Source organism: Rhinopithecus bieti, unplaced genomic scaffold, assembly GCF_001698545.2.
Source record: "Rhinopithecus bieti isolate Rb0 unplaced genomic scaffold, ASM169854v2 scaffold_10716, whole genome shotgun sequence".
Taxonomy (NCBI): Eukaryota; Metazoa; Chordata; class Mammalia; order Primates; family Cercopithecidae; genus Rhinopithecus; species Rhinopithecus bieti.
Window position 1 is genome coordinate 1 of NW_016806724.1, and position 16,602 is coordinate 16,602.

Below are 16,602 nucleotides of genomic sequence, written 5' to 3' on the forward strand. Positions count from 1 at the left end.
CATATGTAACAAACCTGCACCTTGTGCACATGTACCCTAGAACTTAAGGTATTATAATAATAATAATAAAAAAGAATATTGCTCCATAATTATTCTGACTATATTGTGATATCCCTTGATTAAAAAATACGTATTAAAGTTTAAAACATCAGGATAGAAATGCTCATGGAAACTAAATAAACATGATCTGAAATGTACATGCAGCAATCCAACTACATAGAAAATTATTTTAGAAAAATGTAAGATGATGAACTAATGTTTAATAAAAGCATTAATAAAAAAGGGAGGTTACTTTTATAAAGTGGTGTATCTCTGACCAATATGGATCAATTCTACATAATTTCTCTTAAAATAAGTCATCTAACAAAGAAGTAGCTCCTTTGGTGTTTTCTCTCTCCCACTTCTGGATGGTTTCTTAGATTGGCTAAATCTTTAGCACTAAAGAAAATCCAAGCAATGCCAGACTATACTCATTTCAGAATATTTCTAGTTCTTTTTTTTAAATTAATTATTTATTTACTTTTCTTTCTTTTTTGAGATGGAGTCTCGCTCCATCACCCAGGCTGAGGTACAGTGGTATGATCTTGGCTTATTGCAACTTATATCTCCCAGGTTCAAGTAATTATCTTGCCTCAACCTCCCAAGTAGCTAGGATTACAGGTGTGTGTCACCATGCCCAGCTAAAACCATGCCTGGCTAATTTTTCTATTATTTAGTAGAGAGGGCGTTTCACCATGTTGGCCAGCCTGGTCTTGAACTCCTGGCTTCAAGCGATTCTCCCACCTCGGCTTCCAAAGTGCTGGGATTACAGGCGTGAGCCACTGCGCCTGGCCAGATATTTCTAGTTCTTCATACCACATTTGGCTGATCCTTTCTTGACCCTGATCCAATCTACTCAGTCATACCTTTTAATATAAAAATAGGTATTGTAAAAGTAATAAAGTTAATTCTTTGCTTAGTTTTCCTTCTTCTCATAAAACTGGGATAATATTCAGCCCAGTAATGACCTCACAGTTTTGGATTTATGATGTAATAATACCTATATGTTTAAGTACCATGACTTGACTACAGAATCATGCTCCCTTATGAACGAGGCTGGCAATTCATATTTTGTTTTAAAATATTTAGTTATGAATATAAATGCTATATTACAGTGTTTTAAAAACAGAAGGAAAAAATAATCCTACCTTCTAAAACAAATACTTAAATAAAAAAATCTTTATTTTAGTAAGCTTCACTTTATGACTAAAGGTCTTCCACATTGACCACAAAATTAGTATTTCTAAGTTTGAACAGTAAGAAAGGGCTCAAGATAATGGCCAGCTCTTTGGGAAGCTGAATGTTTTGCTTATAGGCTGTTTTGTAACATTTCCCAAGCATTACCAGCATGTTCCCAACTCAGGGATCTCCCTCCTATACTCCTCTCTCAGCTGTCTATGGTCAGGAACAGAAATCCTAACTCTATATCCAGAGTTTCAAAATTCTACTTCCTTCTTCCTAGATGTCTAATAGAGCTACGGTACCAAATTACCTTTTATCAGCAGGTCTACCATCTTACAAATGAGGCACATTAGTCTAAAAATTCTGTAATTATAAAGCTGTAGGTACATAAAATGATGTTATTACTTTTACTAATGTAAATATTTTAAAACAAAAATTTCCAGGTCGACTCCATCTCGTGGGAACTCCTGAAACAAAAGAGAAAACCAAAATGCACTATACATAAAATATGCTCATGGAAATTTACCCTGAATACATACTTGTCGCTCCAGATCCTGAATTTTTTTGGCATCTGCTGCTTTATCTTTTAAGCGTATCTTCTGCTGAATAGATGGATTCCCAGATTCAGCTTTCAGTTTCTCAATCTGTCAATAAATAAATAACATGCTAAGAAGCATATTTAAATGTAACAGAAAAGTTCCGGGGGTGGGGAGAAGCATAATATTAGGTACTCATTCATTTATTAATTCCTCAGTAAAATTTGGGGAATTAATGCCTTAAATTCCTTGAGCTCCTCCCAAGTTCCAGGTACTTCCTAGATCTGGCAGGAGATATGGATGGCAAATGAGAGAAACTAGGTCCCTGCTCCCAAGATGCTTATGCTCTAGTAGAGGGAGAGAGTTGATAAGCTAATAAATAAAGTAAATCAAAGGGAAAATGAAATAACTTCAGAGTGGTAAGGGCTAAGAAGAAAATAAAACAGAGTGAAGGGATAGGAACAAAGAACCAGAAGTTGAGAGATTGGCAGCTACGTTAGGAAAGGGAGTCAGGAAACATCTTTTCTAGAGAGTAGATATTTGAGCCAACAGGAACAAGGAGGAGGAGTGAGACACAGAAAGAACTCAGGCCAAAGTATTCCAGGCCAAGAAAACAAGTGGAACGAGTCCAGCATGTTCAAGAACCAGAGGAGCTCTGATGTGGCTGGAGAAGAGTGACTCAGGGGAGTGTGGTATCCGATGACACTGAAGAGGCAGGCAGGGTTTGGACCCCATGAGGGCCTGACAGGTTGTGATAAGGAGCTTATATTTATTCTCAGTCTAATTTAAAATAGACTATATATCTAAAAGCAAACCAACGATCTTAAATAATAGTTCAGAGTAATGATGCAATGACAAAAGGTTACGTAGAACTGATATTACAGATAATAGGATTTATCTAGAGAAGAAATACATTCTGAAATGATCCATTACCTCAAGTCTGAGTTTCTCAATTTCCTCATTTGCTTCTCTAAGCCGAAGTGCATCTTTATCCAGAAGTTCCTGATTTTCAGCATACCACTGTAATCTTTTTTGCAGACGACTGATTTCTTGTTTATGTGTTTCTTCTAAAATTTTTATTTCATATAATTTTTCACCTATAAGATAAAAAAACTCAATAACCTGCTTGTTGTTCTCCAAAATATGGAAATAAACTAAATTAAAAGATTTTAAACAAAATGCCCATCTAATGACAGCATTATGAAAAAATAAGAAGCATAAAACAACTGATGTATACAACATAGTGTCTAGCTTAATCTATTAGTCAAAAGAAATAAGAGACTGTGTTTATAATCCAAATCATCAACCTTACAGCAAAGTTGTCTATGTAGAAATTTTGATAAATTATTTTCCACTGACCTTTTACAATTATAAAAGTAAAGTTGTTTCCATGGGAAAATAAATGTTGGATTTAAGAAATAATAAAAATGAAGAACGTCTATAATTATACTAAAAAGTAACAGGACAAACATTCAGGAGTGCTTATTACCATTTATTATGTTATTTACTACAACAAACTTTTACAATGGATAATACTATTATTGTTATTACTCTGTATTTTACAGATAAGGGAAGCAAATGTCATTTTCTTACAAACAGATCAGAATGGATTTCTCTGCACATATCTTACACTGAAGTTCATAATAATGCAGAGGAAAGATCCTATCTTTTGCAAACAAGGGCTCCTCTGATCTAACTTTCTATCCCTGTGTTCTGCCACTCTAAGTTATGGAATATACTTGTGCAGCCTCTCTCCATCCCTTCACTTTCAAATTTTACTACCCGTCAAGGCCCAGCTCAAATGCCACTCTGCCCCAAAACCCTCATTTGGTATCCCAATTCCTATCATGTTTGCTTGTAATTTTTTTCTTATATTATGCGTATTCTTATCTTACTCCCCTTGGTTTTCGTAGTAGGGACCATGCCACATTTATCTATGTGTTCTTTATAAAACCCAGTGCGCTATTATTTATTCACTTGGCAAATACTTAACAGCCTACAAAGTTTCAGACCCAGGGAAAAGAAGACAGGCCTTGTCCTCAGGAAGGTCACAGTCTAGCTAGGATGACAGATTTGTGAACAACCAAATATACATGCCATGAATCCAAAACAATTAGTGATTTTCTCTTGTCTTGCAATTATTCTTATTAAACCCAATCAGATTCACACATCTTTTAATAATGAATTTAAAAAAATGTTTCTAAAATATACTTTAAGGAGTAGCATTTTGATTATACCATTCAATCAACATTAGAACAGTTATGATTATAAAGGTACATAGTTTCAGCTCAGTGTTTACCTGTGACATAAGCAATCTGATCTTTGGCTTGGTCCCTCTCTTTCTTCATTTTTTCCAAGTCTACTTCCAGAGCTTGTTTGTCTTGTTTCAGTCTTTTGATGTCTTCCAATAAACTGTCTTTTTCTTTCTTGATATTCAAAGAAATATAAAAGCAAGTATTTTACAACCACAATAAGTTGTAGTATAATCTTTCACACAATCCACATCATGAATATTGTTGCAAAATATTTTCTCTAAATTTTAGCTCTGATGTTGTTACCACCTGCCCCACCCCAGAATTTTTAATGGCGTGCAATAGCCTATTAAAATCAGTTCTAATCATCTCAACACAGCATTAAAGACCTTTCAATCTACTGTTCTAACTTCTTCCATATACTAACCATATTGATGACCCACTAATTCTCTTGCTTGGATTACTGTAATAAGCTCTTAATTAGTATGCCTCTTCTAACTCTGGCCCCTACAGTCTATTCTCACAGCAACCACATGAATTGTTAAACAGTCAGTTGATGTCATTCTCCATCAAAACTCTCTGCTGGCCAGGCGCAGTGGTTCAACACCTGTAATCCCAGCACTTTGGGAGGCCAAGGTGGGTGGATCACTTGAGGTCAGGAGTTCAAGACCAGTCTGGCCAACATGGTGAGACCACATCTCTACTAAAATACAAAATCAGCCAGGCATGGTGGTGCCCACCACTATGACAAATGGGATCTAATTAACCTAAAGAGCTTCTGCTTAGCAAAAGAAACTATCATCAGAGTGAACAGGCAACCTATAGAATGGGAGAAAATTTTGCAATGTATCCATCTGACAAAGGACTAATATCCAGAATCTACAANAATTAGTATGCCTCTTCTAACTCTGGCCCCTACAGTCTATTCTCACAGCAACCACATGAATTGTTAAACAGTCAGTTGATGTCATTCTCCATCAAAAACTCTCTGCTGGCCAGGCGCAGTGGTTCAACACCTGTAATCCCAGCACTTTGGGAGGCCAAGGTGGGTGGATCACTTGAGGTCAGGAGTTCAAGACCAGTCTGGCCAACATGGTGAGACCACATCTCTACTAAAAATACAAAATCAGCCAGGCATGGTGGTGCCCACCACTATGACAAATGGGATCTAATTAACCTAAAGAGCTTCTGCTTAGCAAAAGAAACTATCATCAGAGTGAACAGGCAACCTATAGAATGGGAGAAAATTTTTGCAATGTATCCATCTGACAAAGGACTAATATCCAGAATCTACAAGGAACTTAAACTAATTTACAAGAAAAAAAACCCAAAAAACATCAAAAAGTGGGTGAAGGATACAGACAGACTCTTCTCAAAAGACATTAATGTGGCCAACAAACATATGAAAAAAAGCTCATCATCACTGGTCATTAGAGAAATGCAAATCAAAACCACAATGAGATACCATCTCAAGCCATCAGAATGATGATCATTAAAAAGTCAGGAAGCAACAGATGCTGGCAAGGATGTGGAGAAACAGGAACGCTTTTACACTGTTGGTGGGAGTGTAAATTAGTTTGACCATTGTAGAAGACAGTGTGGCGATTCCTCAAGGATCTAGAACTAGAAATACCGTTTGACTCAGCCATCCCATTACTAGGTATATATCCAAAGGATTATAAATCATTCTACTATAAAGACACATGCACACATATGTTTATTGCAGCACTATTTACAATAGCAAAGACTTGGAACCAACCCAAATGCCCAATAATGATAGACTGGATAAAGAAAATGTGGCACATATATGCCATTGAATACCATGCAGCCATAAAAAAGAATGAGTTCATGTCCTTTGCAGGGACATGGATGAAGCTGGAAACCATAATTCTCAGCAAACTAACACAGGAACAGAAAACCAAACACCACATATTCTCACTCATAAGTGGGAGCTGAACAATGACAACACCTGGACACAGGGAGGGGAACATCATACAAGGGTGCCTGTTGGGGGATGGGGGGCAAGGGGAGGAGAGAATTAGGACAAATACCTAAGGCAGGTGGGGCTTAAAACCTAGATAAGTTGATAGGTGCAGGGAACCACCATGGTACATGTATTCCTATGTAATAAACCTGCACATTCAGCACATGTATCCCAGAACTTAAAGTAAAATAAAAACAAACAAAACCAGAAAACTCGCTGCTGGTCCCTTGCAGGGTTAACCCAAAGTTCTTACCATGACGTTTAGTGTCATATAACCCAGCCTTACCCATGACTGATCACCTCTTCTATACATCCTCACCCATTCCATTCTAGCCAGAGACCTCTTTGCTGTTTTTTGAACACTCCTACCTCAAAGGGTCTGCAGTGTCTCTTCTGCTTGCAGTGGTTTGGGACCCAGATGGCCAGGTAGTTTCCTCCTTCACTCCATCAGGATTTCTGCTCACATGAAGCCTCAGAAGGCCTTCCTGACCACCCTATCTAAATTAGGAAGCCCCATCCTGGCCCTCAGGCACACAGTTTCATTTTTTTCTCACAGCACTCATCACCACCTGACATATAAAAAGCAGGATTTTATTTTGCCAAACTTTGTATCATAAATGCATAAAAAATGCTTGGGACATCCAAAAATAAAAATGAAATTCTCAATATGGACTACATTCCATACTACTCTCAGTAGTTCAAAGTGTTGTGCCCCATTCCTCTGCTTGACAAAAATCATACTTATCTTTCAAAGCTCACTTCAAATTAAGCTAAGCTATTCCTGATAATACCCTCTTCTGTCTCCCACAGACTTCAGTTCTACCTCTAGCATGGCATTTATTACTGTTTCCTGTGACACTGATTCATTTATATGTAACCTCTTTTCTTTATTAGGCTGAAGGCTCTATAGGGACCAAGACTGATTTAGTACTACTTGTTTACTTTATGGTACTAAGTGCATGGCATGTATTAGATAAATGTACACTAAACTGAACTTATGAAACTACTGGACTCAACAGCAGTCAACTCGGTATTTAAGTTTCAAAATGACAAATTCTTACAAACTCTGGTTTACACTATCTTACAATTTAAAAATCAGTCTTAGAAAGAAAACAAGAGCATTTGTAAAGCATTGTATAATCTTAGTTTCTAGTTGTATCACAGATTTAACTGCATCGTTTCATTGTTTAATCTTCTGTAGATGTCCTTTCAGGAGAGCCCTGAAACTAAAATTAATCTAAAAGCTGCTGAATGCTTTTCTGCAAAACCTGTTGATTAATTAGTTCGATCAATTTAGAAATGTTCTCTATCAGTGTAATTCATGGAATTACAGTATTTTAGAATTCAAAGAACTGTAAACATCTAAAGTTTAATCATGCTCAATCAATGGATGTCCATTTCAGGCTTGCATATTTCCAAGGAGAGAAAATGCCCACCTTCAAGAAAGTGGGTATGCCCCATGTTAAATCTGTGGGCCAGAGGCTTTTGGCTGACAAGTACTTTTCCTCTCTCATAATTTACCATGCAGACACTGAGAGAGGCCTCTGCCATTCCTGTCTTTATCCACTTATGCTTCAAAGGCCTCTAGCTTCTGGAAAGGAACAAACTCAGGGCTTTTGCATTTGCTCTTCCCTCTGGCTTGAAGTCTGAATCTGCCTGGTTGGCGGTTCCTCCACTTCAGCTCTGCACTCAAACATCTCTTTCTCAGAGAGAGCTTTCCTGTCCACATTATTAAATGCCACCTTACCTCTAACTCATCACCCATTATTCCCTATTTTCATTTTCTTCAAAGCACTTCTATCTGTAATTATTTATTTGTGTATCTGGTGTCTGTCTTCTTCACTAGAACATATGTTCCTGATGAGCAAGATCTGTGTCTGTCTTATTTACCTACTATATTCCCAATGCTTGGATGACTGCCTGGTGCAAGGCAGGCATTCAATAAAGGCTGTCTGAATAAATGAGTTGTAGTCAGTCCCATTCTCTTTCTAATCCTGGAATACTAAAAGGAAAGGGCTCACGAACTTACTTGTTATTACATTTCCACCTATACTTTATAACCAACTGACATTGTAAGAATATACTAATTGGCACTAATTTTTAAGGTATAAAGTAGACTATACACAAATATACTTGACAAGATTATTTTGTAGATTTATCCCAGTATAAATAATTTTTACTCTAAAACTATTTAAGAATACTAAAGTAAATCAAAATAAAAGTATGTTTATATTCCATCTTGTAGTATGTGCACAAAAAAATTCCCAAATAATTTTTACTATTATTTTCAACTAAACTAACACCTTTTTTTTTTTTTTTTTTCCCTGATTTCTTTTAGGCTTCCCCTGACTTTGGTAGCTTTACCATGATGGGACTAAATGTGGATTTTGACTCATTTATGTTGAGCGGGACTTATTGTGCTTCCTAAATTCGAGACTTCACCTTTTACCACTTCTAGAGAATCCTCAGCCATTACCTATTAAAACATTTAAATGTGCATTAGGGCATCTTGTATTTCTTAATATTTCTGATATTTTACATTTCTCTATTTTTCTGTTTCACTCTGAGTTCCCTTAAATTGGTCTTTCAGTTTAATGCTTTTCTTAGTTGTTTATGATCATCTATTTAATTCTACTTTCTTAATTTCTGGCATATTTCATTCCCACAGCTCTGTTCAATGTTTGTTTGAATTTGTCTGGCCTGTTTTTTTCTTTTCTCATACTTTCTCAATTATTTTGTATATTTAAGCACTTTAAGCCTATTTATTTTATAGCCTCTATTCAATAATTCTATTGCAGTTCTAATCTTGCTGTAAAGCATCTCATGCCTGCTGATGGTGGGTTGTTTCTCTAGGTTTTGTAATTTTGCATTGTGAGCACATCATCAGTTGGATTTTATCTGTGGGAATATTGTGTGGACTGGGTTAACAAGTGTATACCTCTAAGAATTGTTTTGATTTGTTTCTTCTAAATCTACCAGAGATGCTATCACCGACTCAGAACTACTGTTTATGTTATTTTTTTAGTTTAAGCATTGCAAGGTAGTGTCAATTCAAATACTAAACACAAATGGGCAGAAGAGATACCATTTACATTGAACAACCATTAAAGTATGTGCAGAGGAGACTTTTTACCTCTCCCCATCCAGAGACCAAATTAAGACAGAAAAGCTTCCTTGACATCTCAGTTTCTTTTTTCCTAATCCACTATTTTAGTGAAAGATGTGGTTCTTTAAGGGTATCCCATCTACATTTTGCTGTTAAACCTCAGGCTTCTTGGTTACTAAACTTACTGCTATCTTTTTATCCCTCCTTACTTTTGGCTTCTAACGATTTCCCTTACTTTCTTGGGAGCATGGTTAATCATTTACAAGATATTTATTATACTTTTTTCCAGTATATTTTGGTGGTGTTAGTGGGAGTTTTCAAATTTTCTGTCATTAAAATATGTTCAAAACAGGAATTTCAAAAGGTAAAAACAACAGCCTTTGGAACTAATGATAATGCGATGCTTGAAACCTTACTTTGTTCCCCCAAGCCTTCATAAAATATGGTAATATTAATTTCTGTTTTAGCTTGCTATTTTTTTTTTTTGAGACGGAGTCTCGCTCTGTCGCCCAAGCTGGAGTGCAGTGGCCGGATCTCAGCTCACTGCAAGCTCCGCCTCCCGGGTTCACGCCATTCTCCTGCCTCAGCCTCCCGAGTAGCTGGGACTACAGGCGCCTGCCACCTCGCCCGGCTAGTTTTTTGTGCTTTTAGTAGAGATGGGGTTTCACCGTGTTAGCCAGGATGGTCTCGATCTCCTGACCTCGTGATCCGCCCACCTCGGCCTCCCAAAGTGCTGGGATTACAGGCTTGAGCCACCGCGCCCGGCCTTAGCTTGCTATTTTTGAGGCCCACTGAAATGGGCTTTTTTAGTTTAGTGCTATTATTCTGAAAGACAGTGGTGGGAAAAAGTAACTGTCCTCCAACAGGCCATGTTTGGAAATGTGGCAGAGTGGTTTTAATTGTTACAATGACTGGTGGGTGCTATAAGCACATAGTTCTTAGGGACAGGGATGATAAAAATCATGCAGTGCATGAATTACTTCTGCTTAAAATAGAGTTCTGCCCTGCCTTAAATTCTCAAACTCTTCCTATTGATAAATACTGCTTTAGAAAACTCTAGGCCATATTTTTAATAATACAATAAACATAAAAAAGTTATGGAACAGCATTGCATTTCAACTTTATGTTAGGTATGCGGGATACAAATACTTGTAAGATACAGTCTCTGCTCTCTAGAAGTGCACAGTCTACTTTGGAAGACAGGCAGCAAGCTACTAACTTTTAAAGGTAAACAATTATCTCCAAATTACACTATTTAGGCTGCATACTTTCAAATAAGGAATTTGTTTGAAATAAGGTATACATGTCCTAAATAAAATCATGCTTCTGATATGGCTCCATGATAAACGGGCCTGATGAGATGTGACAAATGCCTGATGAGAGGCTGAATCATAAAGACAATGACATCTAAAACCAGTATTATAATGTTTCCTCTATACTAAGGTCATGAGTATACTATATGCTAATTTAAGATATTTCTCCCTAAGTTTTAAATGGTATGAAATTTACAGATTTTTTCATACATATGGGAATTTTTATAGAAACCTTTATTATCCCTAATAGTCAAAATCCTTACGCAACTTACCTGTGCCATCCGTAGTTCTGCTAACAGATCTGTAAAATTCTGGTTTCTTGTGGGCTCTGAATCTTCAACTACTTGAGACAGAAAACGACTTTTGTGCATCTGTTCTCTGATTTATTTTGAAAATAAAAAGTTGTTTTTCTTTCTTACCAGGTGCTCCTTTCAGTAGAAAATATTCAATTCTTAAAATTAAAACTAACATACATTGAAACTATATGCATAAATGAAGGTAAAATTTTCATTTAATCTAAAGATTAAAATACAACCACACTAAAAGAGAAATATACTTTAAGGGAAATGCTTATATTTATTCTAAAAGAACTAAAACCTAAGATTATTGGTTTATTTATAATATAAAAACATTAATTCCCAATTCTCACAGGAAAAAAATTAATGGTCCACAAAGATGTGCTGCATTTTTCTGTGGGGTTGTTAATGCATTCCTTGGCATATTGTTCTAGAATCTTTTCTGAGAGTCGCCAGTCTCATACATGGAAACTAACAAACAAAACAAAACACAAAACAAAACACAGCCTAATACGTAGACCATAAATTCAATTTTCCTGTTATTCCAGGGATATTATAGAAGGAGTTTCAGATTCCACATAAGATCATCTAACCCTAATGTACTAAAGAAACCATTTATTTCATTCTGAAAGTTAATTTAGAGCTTCAGTTTTGGATCCTGGGATAGATCTTCTTTTAGAAGCCAAGTAGTACAAGCTAAGATATTTTAAAATAACTTTACTGAAACATCTGGAAAAAAAGCTTAAGTAAATGCATTCATGCATCACCGCTGTGCAGATTATCACACATGGCCTGGGGTTACACTTACCAACTTACCAGGAGAAAGTGGCAATAAATATATATATTTTGTCTGCTACCAAGTGTGCCTTTTTCTATTTTGCGTGAAAGATCAGTATGAGCTATTATTAGCAGCCCTGCCTCTTAGGCCCTAGTTTATATAACCAAAAAAGGGGAAGAAGTATATAAATAAATTTGGTAAACACTCACGATATTCATGGGTCAAAAAAACTTCTGGTAACAGTCCTTTCTGAATGATTAGGTGTTTATATAAAAGGATACACAAATAGTGGCCGTTTTCTAAAAGAAGATAGTATCCTAGCTTGTCCATGTTCATGAGCTTGGCTTTTTCACTTAATATGTTAAAATTGGAAGCAGTAACGTCCAAAAGACCTTACAGTCTGAAATATGATTCCTAAGTAGGTGCTGGTGCTCCATTACCCTGCCATGATAAATGCTGGCTGAAAACAACTTGCAGGTGCTCCTTTAAACAGCAGCCCCTGCCCCCTGACACAAAGGGCAGCCCCCACTCCTTCCCAACGGTACACTCCAGCCAGTGACTAAGGTTGCCCCCTTGCCTCAAGCAGGGACCAACTCTGGTACAATCTATTCTCCAGAGCTTCTTGGTGGGAGGAGAACGAAGCCAGTCTCCAGCTGAGACCACTATTTGCCCTCCCCCTACCTCGCCATTCCTGCTTCCCTTGCTCCTTTCTCCTGAGAGTTATCCTTCAGTATATTATCTCCACAAGGACCTGCACCATCTCAGGCTCCGCTTCTGTAGAACCTGACCCAAGAAGATCATAAGTGATACTGGATGACCTTTCTTTTTTAGTATTATTAATCACATGGTTCCTTGGGAAATGGTTATCTCATTCTTAATAACTGATCAAGAGGAATACTGTATATTCAATTTCCTGAAACTGATGTTTGAATCATTTATGAACATAAATTCATATGAATTCAAATATCAATATGCTGAAAATACTATCAAGTATGTGCTAGCCATCTAACACCAAAAGGAAAATCCACTGAGTATTAAACATATAAACTGGAAATGAGTGTACAAATAAAAATAAAATTTTACCGTCTAAGTAAAAATAAATGTATTATTAACATAATAAGAAAATGCTTAGAAATAGTTTAAGTATATTTGATTTTAAGAAGTTCAAAAGTACTTACTTTAAGGAAGCTACCTCACTGAATAAACTCTGGTTTTCCTTAAACATTCGCTCCTCATTTTTCTTGTTTTGTTCTTGGAGATCTTTTACTTGATTATATAATCGTTCATTTTCTCTTTTTAAAACCAGATAACTGCCAATTTTTAGTTAAAAGTCATTAGTACTTATATAACAGAATATACGTGCTCATAACAGATTAATCCTTTAAATGGCTTTTAAGTTTCTTTAGTTTTGCATAGTAAAATATTCTTTAAACTTTTATATTATATCAGAAGAAAATTTGGTGTCTAAAACAGTTCTTTCCATAATGTTTAAAACGCCTAATTGAAAAAATAATTTGCCAAAATTCCCAAAGCCAAAGGGCCTAAGGTCAGTTGAATGAACTGCATTTCACAGGAGTTAAGTGGGAGAGTGGCTGAAGGAATCACTACATCCTGACTATGTGGACCCGGGTGGAAAGACCCAGTGAGACCCTTTATATTCTTTTCTGCTTCTGACCCAAGAGAGGGAAAAAGAAAAAAAAAATCGAATCACTGCTGGAGGAAGATTCTGGAAGTCTGGCTGCCGGTGGTGAGATAATCAGATGTATCTATGGGTGTTCATGCTTGTATCTGATATTGACCGTAAACAGGGAGTTAAAGACCGGTGTTTCTGAAAGTTGTCAGGACAAGGCAGAGCAGAAGACAGATCCAGTTCACCAAAAGGCTTGAGCTAAAGAGCTGAAGAGTGACTCAACCAGTTGAGATCAGAGGGAGAAGAGAAGGTACCAATCTGCACTTAGATGTCCTCCCTGGCTTATTAACCTGTTTAAAATTAAAAATCAGATGCAAACCAAGAGCTTTTGAGTATCTAATGCAAACTATAGACTGTTTTACCATGTCTGGAATAGTGCTGGGCAGACAGTCTGTGCTTAATAAATACATGCAGAATTAATGAACATCCTCCCTTACTATTTAGACACATAAATTTTGTGTTGTCTCTGTTGCAGGGGTTAGTTGGCATACTTATGGGTCTGTTAAATTTTCTTAAAAACCCGTTTTTTAACGGCAAGATCAAACTGGCAGAAGAATTTGAATGGTTCCCAGTAACTGAGGGCAGAGTGTCCTGCAAAATCATTCCAATTCAGCTACAGCAAACATTGTAATCACTGATGTGGCAATGCTTTCAATGATGTCCCTGGGTGATAATGCATGTTACTAAGGCTCAAGGTCCAAGTTACAGTTGTCAAAAGAGAAGAATGTAATAAGAGACAAGAAAGGGGAAAAGTAAGAAAAAAGGGTGTGAGAGGCAGGGAACAAAGATGCTGAAGATCACTAAACCTGTCCTGGTTGACTGTTAGGCTAGCAACACCAAGATGTCATCACACATTGCAAACATCTGCCTCTGTAGGACCCACAGATCTTTACATTAAATTCAAAATTTTTTCACCCTCAGGACGTTAGCAATTAATTCCAGATTCATATTTCTGAATATAATAGCAAAATCAGCCAATATTGTCTACTGAAGAGCATTACAGAAAACTAAGAAAAGACAGGGCAGTTTTAAAGAAACTGGCTATTAAAAATAATAACAGGTAACTTTCATTGATTGATTGCTGTGTGCCACACTAAGAGTGTACAGATGCTCCTCAACTTGCTTGCCCTGCAAATGGCTATATCTCAATAAGCCCAAAAGTAAGTAAAAAATGTCCTAAGTTGAAAATACACTTAATACCCTGATAAACCCACTGTAAAGTCAAAAAATAGTAAGTAAAACTTATGATGAGGTTACATCCTGATAAGCCCATCATAAGAGTTAAAACTTTGTTAAGTCAAACCACTGGAAGTTGGGGATCCTATATATTATTATCCCCACTTCACAAATGAAGAAACTGGATTAGAAAGATTAAGTGATGCCCAAGGCACACAGCAGGTGGTACAGCTAAGACTCAAAACCAGTATTTTCCAATCCAGAACCCACGCTCTTAGCATTTAATTCTCCTCATGGGAAATACATAGACTAGTCAAATTATTACCTCCTATTTGCCAGAATTCCCATTATCTGTTAAATAAGCACAGAAATATTTCAACATGCCTTATTTTTTTTTTTTTGAGATGGAGTCTCACTCTGTTGCCGAGGCCAGAGTGCAGTGACGTGATCTTGGCTCACTGCAACCTCTGCCTCCTAGGTTCAAGTGATTCTCCTGCCTCAACCTCCCAAGTAGATGGGATGACAGGTGTGCACCACCATGCCCAACTGATTTTTTTTTTATTTTTAGTTGAGATGGGGTTTCACCATGTTGGCCAGGCTGGTCTTAAACTCCTGACCTCAGGTGATCTGCCCGCCTCATCCTCCCAAAGTGCTGGGATTACAGGCATAAGCCACTGTGCCTGACCTGCCTTGTTTTAATAACTAAAAGGTCAAGAAGAGTAAATTTGCCATATGCTGAAGAATTGCCATACCTGTTGATACCCTTGAAGAAGTGTCTCTTGTTCTTGTATTTCTTTTTGGATTTGCTTCAATTTTTCTCCAGTGACAGGATCAGCTGCTTCTCCAAAATGTAACCACCTTGTTTTTTTGTTTGTTTCTTCAAAGCTGCTTAACTTTGAGAAATTGCAGAAATTGTTTTATTTGGGGAAGGAAATGATAAGGTGAGAAGTGAGAAAGAATAATAGAAAACTCCTATTTAGATTGAAAACTGTCTTATAATATTGAACACAGTGGAATGTGACATAACTACAGCTAAATCAGCAAAGTGTTGTTTTGTGCTGATGGTGCCATTAGTAACTCACAAATGCTACACAATGTCATCCTCTGGGTCTATACCATCTACAGCAGTTTTGCTCAAACTTTGATTTCTTTGAAGGTCAGAATGAACTGATTTTCTTTAAAAAGGACGGCTAATAGAAGAAAACCATCAAAATGAGCCAATTTAAATTTAATTTTCTCCTCCAACGGTTCAAAATTTAGGCTCTCATGTACGGAATCACTCTTTAAACCATGTCTATATTTTATACAGCAAATACATCAAGTCAAACATCTCTAGGAAACAAGGATGACAATGTATTTAGCAGGGAATACAGGTTTTTTTAAAAAAATAAATATTAAAAACAACCAGAACAATGTGTCTAGTACCTTGGCTTGAAGAATATAATTATCTTGATTCAATTTGAAGAGTTCTTTTTCCTGTTGTTTCTTTAGTTCTTCCAACTTATTTTCTAGTTCTTTCTCTTTTTCTGAGAATGTGGCTTTAATTTGCTCAATTAGGGCTTGCGCACCCCTCCATTTTTCCTCTGCTTCCTGAACTCTTTTAAACATAAGTAATTCCTCCTCCTTGTTTTCACCACAGTATCCTAAGGAATCCTTTGAAGAAAAAGCATTACTTCATTACAGTAGACTTATGTATAAGATTTGAACACAGGTGGTTAATAAAAAAAAGAATAAAAAAGACATGGTTAACAATGTTCTATTATATAAGAAAATTAACTGTTTAGTAAGAGTGATTACAGCATCACTCGAAGGAAAAGACATTTCAGTCCTTATTATATTTTGTTATATATAATTTAGCTTTAATGTAATTTTAGAACATAAAAACATTATGATTATTAATTTTGAATTTAATACCTACAGTCTGAAACTGAATACAGGAATCAGTTTCTGTGGGATCTTCAGACTTCTTAGGAGTAACCAGGCAACTTTCAGTTTTGGGAGCTGATTTATCCAAAGCTGCAGGCTTGATGAGTTTTGTTCCAGATAAGATTTCTAAATATTATAAGCAATGTATAAATGCACCACAAATGTACAGTCAAATGTGTACTCATCAATTGTGTACAATAACTAAAAATACAATGGAAACACTAAAATGAGGATCTCAAAATAGGCTGATGGACTACACTATAACACAGCTGTTTCACTATAACTGATTGCATTCAGAAAAATTGCCACTCCGTAATCAACGTT

General features: G+C 36.4%; 1 protein-coding gene across 1 annotated transcript in view; it reads right to left on the minus strand.

Annotated features, from left to right (window-relative positions):
- Positions 1-1,760: 1,760 nt before the first annotated feature.
- Positions 1,761-16,602, minus strand: part of LOC108533118 (centrosomal protein of 162 kDa) — a gene marked incomplete at its 3' end in the record, with an annotated part of 60,178 nt that continues 45,336 nt past the window's right edge. The window contains exons 14-21 of the mRNA XM_017877510.1: positions 16,271-16,404; positions 15,778-16,005; positions 15,105-15,245; positions 12,665-12,777; positions 10,685-10,790; positions 4,057-4,183; positions 2,691-2,854; positions 1,761-1,865 (exon numbers count right to left, since the gene is read on the minus strand). Coding sequence (XP_017732999.1) covers positions 1,761-1,865; positions 2,691-2,854; positions 4,057-4,183; positions 10,685-10,790; positions 12,665-12,777; positions 15,105-15,245; positions 15,778-16,005; positions 16,271-16,404 — 1,118 coding nt within the window. The remainder of the gene's footprint in view (positions 1,866-2,690; positions 2,855-4,056; positions 4,184-10,684; positions 10,791-12,664; positions 12,778-15,104; positions 15,246-15,777; positions 16,006-16,270; positions 16,405-16,602) is intronic.